Source organism: Sprattus sprattus, assembly GCF_963457725.1.
Source record: "Sprattus sprattus genome assembly, chromosome: 14".
Taxonomy (NCBI): Eukaryota; Metazoa; Chordata; class Actinopteri; order Clupeiformes; family Clupeidae; genus Sprattus; species Sprattus sprattus.
This window is the reverse complement of record NC_137912.1, coordinates 4608442-4622691: the sequence shown is the minus strand read 5'-3', so window position 1 is coordinate 4622691 and position 14250 is coordinate 4608442. Positions and strand designations below refer to the sequence as shown.

Below are 14250 nucleotides of genomic sequence, written 5' to 3'. Positions count from 1 at the left end.
AAAATCTTAATTTATGGCGTTTTTTATCCAAGAGACTAAAAACCTCAGTACAGGGGGTTTTATATTTCACTTGTCTAAGCCATAATAATATTGCCGCATGCTAAAAGCCCGACAAAACTATACATTTTTATTGAAACTCAAGACAGAAATAGCCTAGAAAAAGAATACATTTATGTTCCGCATTTGATATTTCACATTTCTGATCGTATAAATGTGTCACTGTGTAACCATTGTATGACATGATTATATGAAATACATGACACGTCTGAGTTAACAGCTAGGTAGTTTATTAAGCATTTATACAGAGTAGAAAATACACAGAATAGCAATGTGCAGTCTGCCTTGTATAAACATTTTCCTCCAACAAGTGCAAAAAAGCAAAATAAACATTAACCATCTCCCCCTCTATAAAATCCATAATAACTGGCCATATCAAACTTCATTTCACTATATATATCTTTCCGTGCATCACTCTTAAACACAAACATCCCTGCCTTTACATTGTTTATAAACGGTAGCCCTGCATCTACATACTTTAGGAAATTGGAGGATTACCATGTCTTCAGTCAGTGTATTTAACAGCAAGAGTCTATTCCAGCTGCACTTGATTACAAAATATCAGCATCTGAATGACTTAATGTTCCTTATCCTAAGATGCAATTAAACTATGTTGGTGGAAGCAGCCTTTAAATGACAGTACCTTAACTGATTTATGCTTTACTAACATTGCCCACTGTACAGGAACGTTTAACTGAATTCCCAACACAACTTTTCGTGACAGATGTTGGATGGTTCATTCAAACAAGAAGTTTACAAAATGAGCAACGTGTACAAAATAACTACAGCTATACCAGCCTATCAATAAAAAGACATAACATCAACCAAGAATTGTAGCAAGCAAACAACTTCAGCTTCAGCTTCCTTTTAACAGCGTTGGCAGACTGGAAATTCTTACTGACCACGAAATTCATGTCAAGGGTCATTGGACTTAAATGAGCCCCAACCTTCATGAAACCTTTACAATTAATATAAAGATAACAAGCATGACACTTGTTAATAGTGTGTTTTACTACAATTAACAGCATATTGGATGGGAACACTTTAGAGTTTTGTTTTGTCTTTCAGAACAGAGAGCTCTCTTTATACAAATGAACAGCTATCTGTGACCTCTATATAAGTCCTAATAATTATTTTGCTGGACTTTTAAAGTAATTAAACTGACAAGCCGATACACAGAATGCAATAACCCAAACCAGGACTATATGGATCAACTAAACAATTTTTTTTTGAAGCATTCCATTTTTACATCTAGATAAGGCCTCTAGGTGACTTTTCAGTCCATCCGCATTTTATTGTTCTTCAAGACTTACAGGAAATCCGGAAGGAAAACCAGTTGTGAGGTTTCCCAAAGCAATCTTACCAAATCAAGTCCAGAGCCACTCACTCTCCACAAACCACAAAGTCAATGAAAATCAGCAAACAAAAACAACTACAACCAAATCAATACATCCCAAATAAAAATGATACAATATGTCATAAAAAGGAAGTGCCCAAAAAAGATAACTCATGGTAGGAGTATAAAAAGAAAAAAAAAACTCCTTCGCTCTTTTGGTTATACACATAAGCTTTGGCTTTCGATACAGAACTCACAGAGGTATTCCTCCAGCTCTGTGGCAGATGGAATATCTATCTACTTCATAACGCTACATCGACACATCGCACAGCTCCGTGTGTGGGTCATAACCGATATCCCATGCTGACTGGCAGTCACACAGAGGTCCACGTGGCCAAGATCTCCCTCAGTTTCACAGGCACCCTCCAAACTCATGTGCTGTAGCGATCCTGAGGAGAGACATACAGGGAATCACAACATGTTTGAATTAATTTGGATTGATTCAAGTTTTTCAGAAGCTTTTTTGAATTTGACACCGGTTGTTTTTCTTCCAGTCGTTAAAAAAGATTAAGATAGATTTACATAGATTTAATTATTTTAAATGAAAGGGCCTAAGTGGTTGAACACAATCTGTCTGAAAATGTGCTGTTTCATGGGATTGCTAGAAGGAATGTATCCGTAGTTACATAACGTCATGCTAGTTGTACTACCATTTGATATGACCGTAAAACTTCATCTTAATCCGACGGTACAACTTTAAGACCAAGCAAAATATTCGTTGCGCCACTAAGTGTTCGACACTTTAAGGTACACGCAAAAGTACAACACTATTTCACAAGTTTAAATTAGGTCTACAGAGAGAATTCTTTTCACAAGTAAAGCTTAAATGCCATATTTTTGTGGGAGCTTACGTTTCTATCCATAGTTGCCTCAAGTTGATCACTGAGAGTGAATGAAAACATGACAACGCCGAATTCGGCCGATATTTGACGCGTGCCGGTATTCGACACTGTTCCGCTATATATTCACCTGAATGGTGGTCACGACTCCGCTGGCCATGACGGACAGGCGGCCAGCTACAGAACGGACTCCCTGCTTCAGCTGCGCCATATCCGGGGCGTTAGGTAAGACGTTGGTCAGACTATATCCTGGGGGAGCACACACACACACACACACACACACACACACACACACACACACACACACACACACACACACACACACACACACACACACACACACACACACACACACACACACACACACACACACACACACACACACACACACACACACACACACACACACACACACACACACACACACACAGTGTGAAAGGCATTCCTTACTCAAAAGAGGATCGTATTCCTCAGGTTAATCTCCAATGGGCTCACCTGTTGCGTTGGGTTTCTTCGGCTCGTCAAACAAGTCTGCAGAGCTAATGGAAGAGTTGCCCGAAAATCTCTCCAGACGAGTTCTTGCCTCATACTGACCACGGAACACAACAGCAGTGGACACACACACACACACACACACACACACATACATACACACACACACACACACACACACAGAGCAGCATTAAAGGTACAACCACTAACAAATCAAAGGTATTTTACACACATTCAGTTTATTCACTTTGGCAAACACCTTTGTGACTGTCTAATCTGCATAAGTACACTGTATAGGCATATTTTAATGGGCAATAGGATTTAACCAATAATCTCTGCATTACCAGGTTACCAACACTACTGTACAGCCAGTGATACTGACAGTTTATTAGGGTGAGTGTGGAGTGGATGTACTTGCCTCTGAATCGTCTTGTTTTCCAAAGTACATATCAGAGGAGATGGCCTTCGCCTCCCCAAACTTCCTCTGTGCCTCGTCCGAGGAGGGGCTGGGGCCCGCGTCATGTTTCCTTCGGGAAGTGGACCTGAGAGGGGGCACAGCACCAGGTCAGCACTGAGGAGATAGCCATAGCCCTCGCTAACAGTCTTTCAAGCCATAGCCCTCGCTAACAGTCTCTTAAGCCACTGGGCTAGATAGCCATAGCCCTCACTAACCGTCTCTCTAGCTAATGAGAAGATAGCCATAGCCCTCGCTAACCGTCTCTCTAGCCACTGGGCTAGATAGCCATAGCCAACGCTAACCATCTCTCTAGACAATGAAAAGATAGCCATAGCCCTCGCTAGCAGTCTCTTAAGCCACTGGGCTAGATAGCCATAGCCCTCACTAACCGTCTCTCTAGCTAATGAGAAGATAGCCATAGCCGTGCTAACCGTCTCTCTAGCCACTGGGCTAGATAGCAATAGCCCTCGCTAACAGTCTCTCGAGCCACTGGGAAAGATAGCCATAGCCTTCGCTAACCGTCTCTCTAGCCAATGAAAAGATATCCATAGTCCTCGCTAACAGTCTCTCAAGCCACTGGGCTAGATAGCCATAGCCCTCGCTAACAGTCTCTCTTGCCACTGGGCTAGATAGCCATAGCCCTCGCTAACAGTCTCTCTGGCCACTTGGATAGATAGCTATTACCCTCGCTAACCGTCTCTCGAGCCACTGGGCTAGATAGCCATAGCCCTCGCTAACAGTCTTTCTAGCCACTGGGCTAGATAGCCATAGCCCTCGCTAACCGTCTCTCTAGCCAATGAAAAGTTAGCCATAGCCCTCGCTAACCGTGTCTCTAGCCAATGAGAAGATAGCCATAGCCCTCGCTAACCGTCTATTTAGCCACTGAGAAGATAGCCATAACCCTCGCTAACAGTCTCTCAAGCCACTGGGATAGATAGACATAGCACTCGCCAACTGTCTCTCTAGCCAATGAAAAGTTAGCCATAGCCCTCGCTAACAGTCTCTCTAGCCAATGAAAAGATAGCCATAGCCCTCGCTAACCGTCTCTCGAGCCACTGGGCAAGATAGCCATAGCCCTAGCTAACCTTCTCTCTGGCCACTGGGCTAGATAGCTATAGCCCTCGCTAACAGTCTTTCAAGCCACTGGGATAGATAGCCATAGCCCTCGCTAACCGTCTCTCTAGCCAATGAGAAGATAGCCATAGCCCTCGCTAACCGTCTCTCTAGCCTATGAGAAGATAGCCATAGCCCTCGCTAACAGTCTTTCAAGCCAATGGACTAGATAGCTATAGCCCTCTCTAACCGTCTCTCTAGCCAATGAGAAGATAGCCATAGCCCTCGCTAACCGTCTCTCTAGCCAATGAGAAGATAGCCATAGCCCTCGCTAACCGTCTCTCTAGCCACTGGGCTAGATAGCCATTGCTCTCGCTAACAGTCTCTCGAGCCACTGGGAAAGATAGTCATAGCCTTCGCTAACCGTCTCTCTAGCCAATGAAAAGATATCCATAGTCCTCGCTAACAGTCTCTCAAGCCACTGGGCTAGATAGCCCTCGCTAACAGTCTCTCTTGCCACTGGGCTAGATAGCCATAGCCCTCGCTAAAAGTCTCTCTGGCCACTTGGATAGATAGCTATAACCCTCGCTAACAGTCTCTCGAGCCACAGGGCGATAGCCATAACCCTCGCTAACCCTCTATTTAGCCAATGAAAAGATAGCCATAGCCCTCGCTAACAGTCTTTCAAGCCACTGGGATAGAAAGCCATACCCCTCGCTAACAGTCTTTCAAGCCACTGGGCTAGATAGCTATAGCCCTCGCTAACCGTCTCTCTAGCCAATGAGAAGATAGCCATAGTCCTTGCTAACTGTCTCTCTAGCCAATGAGAAGATAGCCATAGTCCTCGCTAACCGTCTCTCTAGCCAATGAAAAGATAGCCGAAGCCCCCGCTAACAGTCTCTCTAGCCAATGAAAATATAGCCATAGCCCTCGCTAACAGTCTCTCTAGCCACTGGGCTAGATAGCCATAGCCCTCGCTAACCGTCTCTCTAGCCACTGGGATAGATAGCTATAGCCCTAACTAACAGTCTCTTTAGCCACTGGGCTAAAGATTCAGACTGGCCTTCCTGCCAAAATGCTAGAATCAAGTGAGAGTGCAGAGAGCATCATTGCACAAATGAAAGAGGAATACAGTACAGGAATAATCCTAGTTTTTATTTCAGTAAACCAGTCCGTTTGTCCGAGACTCACAGGTCAGAAGAAACAAAATGCATCACCAATTCGAACACGGAAGTTGCAAAAATATAAAGGATGCCTTTTTACCAGTTTCTGATCAGGTTGTTTGCTCTGTGATGCCATGTGACCTGACCTTTGATCAGTCTTTGAGCTGATGTAGAAGTCTGGATCCGGCTTCTGGGAGTCGTTCTTCCTGGAGGCCTCTCCGGGACCTTTGTTCCACTGGGAGAAGAAGCCGTCTGAGGAATCTGCCTTGTCATCCAGGTATTTGGATGACATCCTTTAAACAAGACCACCACAACACCACATGTATGTGTGTCACAGGTAAATAATCTTTTGACGCTGTTAAACCATACAGTAATGAGAATATGTTCAAAGGACACCGCATGAATCAAACAGAACAGACATCATGCCTGACAGAAACATCTGGACTCACTGCGAAATGGTACAGATGGCATGTACTTTACTGCATGCATGTCAGTGCGAGCATGTCTGAGCACATGCATAAGTCTCATGAGTCTTTGTTTTTTTGACTGACAGTTTGTGAAGTGTGTGTATGTGTATTTGTGTGAGAGAGAGAGAGCGCAAGTGTGTGTGTGTGTGTGTGTGAGCGAGAGAGACAGAGTGCAAGTGTGTGTGTGTGTGTGTGTGTGTGTGTGTGTGTGTGTCTGAGAGAGAGAGAGAGAGAGAGAGAGAGCGCAAGTGTGTGTGTGTGTGTGTGTGTGTGTGTGTATGTGTGTGAGAGAGAGAGAGAGAGAGCGAGGGCAAGTGTGTGTGTGTGTGTGTGTGTGTGTGTGTGTGTGTGTGTGTGTGTGAGAGAGCGAGGGCAAGTGTGTGTGTGTGTGTGTGTGTGTGTGTGAGAGAGAGAGAGAGAGAGCGAGGGCAAGTGTGTGTGTGTGTGTGATGGCTCACTTGGAGGAGAAGGCGCCGTTGTCCTCCCGCTCGTCATCCTCGAACTTGCTGATGCGAGGGCGTCGGAGGTCTGCTGGGCTCTCCTGCTTGATGGTCTGCATGTCGGACATCACAGAGTGGGACACCCCGCTGCATAGACACACACACACACACACACACACACACACACACACACACACACACCATTCATGGTCTGCATGTCGGACATCACAGAGTGGGACACCCCACTGCATAGACACACAACAAACACTTAGAGAACACTGGCTGTATGCAAAAGCATATAGTGACTAGAGTACAAGCAAAGTCCATAGATTACAATAAATAAATAACAATACACATTGAACCACTTAATTTTACTAACTGTACACAGCCATGGCCCTAAATACAGACACACACCCACACCCACACCCACACACACACACACACACACACACACCCACACACACCCACATACACACATACACACATACACACACACCCACACCCACACCCCCACACCAACACACACACACACACACACTTACCTTCTGCCACTGAGGCCCATGCCCAGTCTCTCTGATTGTTCTTTCTTATTTCCCTCTAAACCCCTCAGCTTCTCATCCCCTCTCTTTCTCTCCATCTCCAGGTCCTGGTAGGCCAGCCTCATGGAGGACACTCTGGCAGAGCGAGAGATGAAGTAGAGGTCATTTAATTATCCTACTGCTAGTGTTAGGCAGGCAAAATTAAAATATGTCCAGAAACTGAATACATTAAATATAACCAACACTGCTTAATGTGACAGTACAGACATATTCATGTTTGTCACCAGAGGGCGCTTTTAGGAGACACAAAGAAATAAACCCTGGCCTTGTTGTAGAAACCTAAGATAGAATAAAAAGACCAGCTAAATGTGAAATAAATCATATACAGAAAGAGGTCGCTCAAACCAGACAGAACTGATTCCACAGATTTCACAGGCTCAAGGAGACAGACGTTTACATTGTCCATTTACGCTGGCATTTCAGCCAAAGTGCCTTAAAGTCCAGTATACAGTACCAGTCAAAAGTTTTTTCTTTACTTTTATTATTTTCTGCATGGTAGATAACACTTTTTTTTGTTTAGTACATAATTCCATACGTGTTATTTTGTAGTTTAAATGTTTTCAGTATTAATCTAGAAAATAATAAAAGTAAAGAAAAAACTTCTCAAAGAAATGAAAGGTGTGTCCGAACTTTGGACTGGTACTGTACAGTATGTACATTTTCACCCGTTCTCGGGTATTGAACCCATGGTCTTGGTGTTGTGAGCTCTACCAGTCTAGCCACAGGAAAAGAGACAGGCACAGAGGCGGTTATTGAAAAAAAGGACACTCTCTTATTCACTATTAGTCCCTCTGGTTCACTGTTGAGCTTTTATCCTGACTTCTACACTGCTGACCCTTTTCTTTATAAATAGCTAAATCTTTGCTGCACCCGAACATATGAAGGGCCATAAACTCCCATAGAAAGACCCAAAACACTCACGTGCTCTCCTCCGCCTCGGCGGTAGGTTTGGTGTTGGTTTTGGTGTCCTCTCGGAGTTTGTCCACGGCCTGGGCTCTCTTCTCTAGCGCTGAGAAACTCTGGCTGCTCACCTTCTGGGCGCCCATTCCCCCCTTCTTAGAGCCCAGCTGAGCAAGTGACACACACATACACAGACACACACACGACATACAAGAGGTGTTAGAGAAAAACAAGGTGAGGCACACACACACATACAAACACACACACACACACACACACATACACACACACACTCTATATACACACACACACACACACACACACACACACACACACACACACACACACACACACAACACATCATGCTTGTAGATGTATAGAGCCGATAGAACTGGTAACTGTAGAATGAATGTTACTGCTTGCTGAGCTTACCGTTTTCTTTGCAGTGGCTGGTTTCTTCTTCATGAAAGAGCTTGTTTCTGCAAAATGCAAATATGTTCAGAACTCAGTACTAAGACAGTATCATAACATCATTCTAAGTGAGAGAAGCAGGTGTATTTAGTTACCTAAGGCATTTTTAGGAGAGTCACTTAGCAAGTCAACGCTGGGTCCTTCTTCTGGAAATACAAAGAGGGTCAAAGAAAGAAAGAAAGAAAGAAAGAAAGAAAGAAAGAGAAGGAGAGAGAGAGAGAAAGAGAGAGAGAGAGAGTATCAACAGTGCTGTACATGAGCACGACAATAAACATAAACATAACCTCTTCACTCAAAGATTCAGCTTGCTCAAGTTCAATTCAATTTTATTTATATAGCGCCAGAACAATAAAATTTTCTCTAGGCGCTTTACAGAGCCCAGAGCCTTGACCCCCTTAAACCAAGCACAATGGCAACAAGCAATGAATCACACCTTCTAAAATGTTAAAATACCAACTAAAATACTTAACATGCTTCACCAGCCTCGGACTTAAGCTCCCACAGCCTCAAACTCTGAATGACCTTTTAGAAAACCAGTAATTCAGGCCATCTATTCTGACTGTCACTGTACTTTACACTACTATGATACGTGATCCATGGCTAACAAGCTAATAAGCTTAAACCAATCAACCTGTAATCAAATATCCTACCGGATTGTCTTTTATGGCATGTGCATATTTGAGATTTGTCGTACCATAGCGATAATACTTCTGATAGCGGATTAGTCCATTACCGTTGTTATTCTTTTCCTTGGATGATGAAGACTCCTCAGCTGAGGGGCCAAAGTTCATCTCCTGGGATACGGGTTCATTAGGTGCCACCTGGCAAACATGCAGACACATGTTGCAATGCATGCTGGACAAACAGGCCACAGCCAAAATGATGCTGTGCCAAAAGTGTTGCCTTTTAAACACACATACTCTCTACCCTCTCTCACACAGACATATACACACACTCTATTTGAAGGTACCTGTGTGTGTTGACTGAAAAAGTCAACCTGCTTGTCTTCGGGCGATGGGGAGGGTGGTGCCTGACTGTCCAGCCAAAGCTGCACGAAACAGACCAAGACAAATCTGACATTTACACCAGCGCATATGAACCTGAACAACCATAGATATGCTGTGTAAGAATGCCACACGCAGCCACATGTGTGGATGTGTGTGTGTGTGTGTGTGCGTGCGTGTGTACCTATGTGAACAACCATGGATACAATGTGTAAGAATGCCACCACGCAGCCACATGTGTGTGTGTGTGTGTGTGTGTGTGTGTGTGTGTGTGTGTGTGTGTGTGTGTGTGTATGTGTGTGTCTGTACCTCTGTGCCGTGCTTTCGGGTGGCCTGAGTTGCTAGAGTCTTGACCTTCTCCCTGTAGAGCAGGGCAGCTCTGCTGTTGTATTTAGTGTTAGCAGCGCTTACTATACAGCCATGTTGACTGAAAAAAGCCATCTGAGGTGAGAGAGATGGAGAGATGGAGAGAGAGAGAGAGAGAGAGAGAGATGGAGAGTGAGAGAGAGTGAGAGATATAGATGAGGAAGAGAGAGAGAGTGAGAGAGAGAGAGGAAGAGAGAGAGAGAGGAAGAGTGAGAGAGAGAGAAAGAGAGAGAGATGGAGGGAGAGAGAGAGAGAAAGAGAGAGAGAGAGAGGAAGGAACACGGGAACAGTGAGAGAGATAAACAGCGCCACATAGTCATTCAGTCTATATATTTGCCATTTTGTATTAAAAATTCATATACCGTCTTGTTCTCTATTGTTATTTTCTAATGTTGGTTTTATTTTATTACCTTGCTTAGTGGGCACACTGTAAGAGCCAGTGTGGAAATATTCCACTGCTCATCTTACTGGTATGATGTTGCATGAGACAAATAAAAGCTTGAACTACCCGTGTTGGTCTTCCGCTTTGATATGATTTTGATCAGTCTCAAGTTGCTTTCGCATTGCCTGTGGATTCTGTGTGCACAATCTGCACATGGCCCTGTAGTTGCATGCCCTTATAAGGAGCTGGTGGAGCATTTGTGTAGGCAAATTCAGGTGTCAGAGAACGCACGTTCAATTTAAGAAAAGGTGGCATTCCTCATTCGTGTTCCATGTGTGGAACGTTTCCGCGTGTCATAAATCCGGCGGGGATCTTTCTAAGGGTTGGTCTTACAAAGTTCGTAAGAAGACATTTTAGAAGAAACTTAAAAACAGAATTCCAGAATGAGGTCCATTCATTCTCAAGACAGAGCTGAGAAGTATGTACATTTAAAAGACATAACTTAGTGACTGTACTTCTGCCGAATACTTCTATTCAGGACCTGACCCCACTGTCCTGCCAAACAGAGAACACAATCGCAGACGAAGACCCCCCCCCCCCCATCCTGCCGAACACAACCACAGACGAGCGGAGAAACTCACCGCCCTGTCCTTCCAAACATAACCGCAGACGAGCGGAGAAACTCACCGCCCTGTCCTGCCTAACACAAGCGCAGACGAGCGGAGACACTCACCGCATTGGCGTTGCCTCCCACCTGCATGCAGCGTAGCTGGAACCACGACCAGTTGGAGTCCAACTCTGTAGACCTGCCAGAAGAACACACTTTATGAGGCAGCACATTCAACAGTGCAGAGGAGCCACCAGAAACAGCAGGAAAAGGTGGTCCAACTAGAACAAATGCATCACGTATTCAGCAGTAAGCTTCGACAACAGTGTTAGCATCTTGGGTTACTCTACAGATACTGTGAACAACAACTGCTAGGAACTAGGATCTGAAACAGACTATTCCCATGACGAGCCTCTCAAACAAAATGCATTCAAGGTCAAACATCAGAAAAAAATAACATAACAGTTTTAATATAGAAATAGAATAGAAAAGCCTTTATCGTCATTGTATTTGCATACAACGAAATGTGGAGTGCTTCTCCTGTTGGTGCAACGAGGGACAACATATAACACAACAACAACATATAATACAACGAATATACTGTACGTCCGTTACCTCGGTGACGTGGAGTGACTTACTGAGTGTACGGAGAGTGTTTCACCAAAGGCAGTACAGCATGAACACTCTGAAAAGCATGCTTTGAAACAGATTTACTACGTTTCCCAAAATGCTTTGCACCCTACCTGATGAAGGTCAGGTGAACGCCCAGTGACCGGTGGGTCCCGGAGCAGTCGATGCAGAGGAACACTCCATAGGTGATGCTCGCCCAGCTGGGATTCTTGGTTTGACAGTCAAAGCACGCCTAAAGCAGTATTAATTATATGTGTTAAAATGTATTTCGCATTTGTGATGAGAGTTTGATTTCTTAATAAAGGGGCAAACTAATAGTCAACATACATCGACTCAGTTAAGATAGAATGTGTACCATGGTGATTATAAGAGACAGCTGAGCACGTCTGTTATAATGTACACTACCGTTCAAATGTTTGGGGGTCACTTAGAAATGTCCTTGTTTTTGGAAGAAAAGTATTTTGTTTAGTCTAGTAAAATAGGCTTGCAGAGGCCCACTATCAGCAACCATTGGTCCTGTGTTCCAATGGCACACCGTGTTTGCTAATGCAAGTTTATCATTTTAAAAAGGGCTAATTGGTCACTGAAAACCCTTTTTGCAATTATGTTAGCAGTAGCACAGCTGAAAACTACTGTGCTTATTAAAGAAGAAATAAAACTATTCAGTCTATTCTTTGAAATGAAGGTTATTCCATGCGGGAAATTCCCAAGAAAACAGAAGATCTCATACAGCGCTCTGTACTACTCCCTTTCTGACAGAATAGCGTAGACAGGCTCTAACCAGAATAGAAAGAGGAGTGGGAGGAGGCCCCGGTGCACAGCTGAGCAAGAGGACAAACACATTAGCAGTGTCTGGTTTGAGTAACAGACGCCTCACAGACGCTCCTCAGCTGGCAGCTTCATTAAATAGTACCCACAAAACACCAGTCTCAATGTCAACACTGAAGAGGCGTCTCCGGAATGATGGAAAAGCCATATCTCAGACTGCAAAGAAAGGATTAGGATGGGCAAAGGAACACAGACACTGGACTGGACAGAGGAAGATGGGAGGGGGAAAGGTGTTATGGACATAAAAATCTAAGGCCACGTTAACACAAACCCTTTGTTCGAAGTTCCCTAAGTTTGAGTTGTTCAGATCATAAAAAAGAACATTTGTGAGATGCAGACCAAATGTAAATATGCTAGAGGACTTCTTGATTCTGATTCTGATTGACACAATCAGTCTGGGGCTGCTTCTGGTGGGGGTAAAGCAGAAGATGTGTAGAGGGTAAAGGTGAACTTGAAGAAGGAAGGCTATCACTCAATTTTGCCAACGCCATGCCATGCCCTGTGGATGGCCAATATCCTCCTGACAATGAGCCAAAGCCCAGCTCCAAACTACTGAAGAATTACAGAACAAGCAGTCAGCTGATATTCTGTCAACAATGGACTGGCCGGCAGCCACCGGATCTCAACCCTATTGAGCTGCAGCTTGCCTGTAGAAGTGCCCATTAGGCCAAACCAACTTGTGGGAGGTGCTTCAGGATGAGGGGGGGGGGAGATCTCTTCAGAGGACTCCAACAAATTTCCAACTGAAATGCTAAATGTCAGATAGTTGCTATTTTGAGGGACACAATTATTAATTCAATAACATATTATAACACATTATGTCTAACCTTGTCAGTGACTGTATTTCCTATCCATTTGGCGATTTCCACTTCAAACTAATATCATGTGTTTTTCATGGAAAACAAGGAAATGACCCCAAACTTCAGAACAGTAGTGAACCTCCTCTCCCATTTTCAAGCGCAGGAGTCAAATATATGGACTTGGCCGGAGACGTCACGTCACTTGAATTGACTTGACTCATGTCTTGGAGACCACAATGACGCACCTATCCCCTCATCCAGGGACATATTGGTCATGTTCATGAAAAAACTACCGACAGCTGCTGAATGAAACCTAAAATGTATGTAAATACTGGGGGCGTAGACGGACACAATACTTGTGAAATGTGGGTTACGTGTTTGGGCGAAAAAGGACGAACTGAACGCGGTGGTATAAAACTTGTTTATGACAGGCTATGTGAAAACAATGAGCTAGCTTAGGTAGCCTGCGTGTTTCTGGAAAGCACTTGATCTGTCATCCCCATGAAGCCAGCGACTGACAACGTTGCACAGCTGTATGTATGTTAAAAGCTGCCGACTCTATATTATGCATTCTCCAGGATCAGTAACATATATGCCCATATTTTATCTCAGCTATCTGCCAATCCTAGGAAGTTTTTGGAGCATATTCGCAAAAAAAAAAACTAGTTTTACAAGGTATCGCTAATAGCAGAATTTCTATCGTCAGCCCTACAGCATACAGCAACATTAAATAAAGCTTCCCCCTGCATTTGATGACAGATTACAACAGATAACCTGGCACCTATCCAATACGTTGACTTTCCATATGGTTGCATCAACACAACCCATGCCATCCTGCAATCGGTTCGCGTGACCGTGCGACGTGTCAATTTCATTTGATAGGCTAATTTACTTCCTACTGAGAGAAATACACGGTCAAACTCTTCTAACTTGTCATCTCACCTTATTTGTTGGTGTTGATCGCAAACGCTTAAATATCGCCAATATGTCCTGCTTGCTGGGATCGGACATCTTTACACCTGTTGAGAGTTCGCCTGACAGACAACTGGAAGCCGTCAAAATTTAGCAGTTTAGTTTCCTTAGCTCGAGTTTGACACGTAGATGTGAATTTATTTTGGGATTACGCTGATTGGCCAAGGTTTAAAATTGGGCGTGTTCATTTATTCTGGGAATTGTAGTCTCATATTTGACACAAAGTAATTTAGCCTGTAATACCTTACTGGACCATAATATTTTATGACATTTGATAGAGAGTATGCTACGCATCGCCTCAAATGTCCTAATTCTGGCCGATAAAAG

General features: G+C 43.9%; 1 protein-coding gene across 1 annotated transcript; it reads right to left on the bottom strand.

The window, feature by feature from the left end:
• Positions 1–270: 270 nt before the first annotated feature.
• On the bottom strand, positions 271–14005 carry arfgap3 (ADP-ribosylation factor GTPase activating protein 3). The gene is made up of 16 exons (XM_080851135.1): positions 13894–14005; positions 11437–11555; positions 10820–10892; positions 9648–9779; positions 9305–9382; positions 9068–9155; positions 8430–8480; positions 8296–8342; positions 7885–8030; positions 6907–7038; positions 6383–6511; positions 5604–5750; positions 3203–3326; positions 2788–2881; positions 2423–2541; positions 271–1842 (listed from the first exon to the last, which is right to left on the bottom strand). Exons 1-16 carry the CDS (start codon positions 13960–13962, stop codon positions 1825–1827), a joined length of 1566 nt encoding a protein of 521 aa, XP_080707261.1. The 5' UTR covers positions 13963–14005; the 3' UTR covers positions 271–1824.
• Positions 14006–14250: the final 245 nt, after the last annotated feature.

Excerpts from the sequence above, each read along its gene's own strand:
- arfgap3 (XM_080851135.1), bottom strand. The coding sequence starts at position 13,962 with ATGTCCGATCCCAGCAAGCAGGACATATTGGCGATATTTAAGCGTTTG. Across the intron at positions 8,343-8,429 it reads CTCTCCTAAAAATGCCTTAG|AAACAAGCTCTTTCATGAAG; the intron begins GTAACTAAATAC and ends TGCATTTTGCAG. Across the intron at positions 2,882-3,202 it reads GAAAACAAGACGATTCAGAG|TATGAGGCAAGAACTCGTCT; the intron begins GCAAGTACATCC and ends TTCCGTGGTCAG.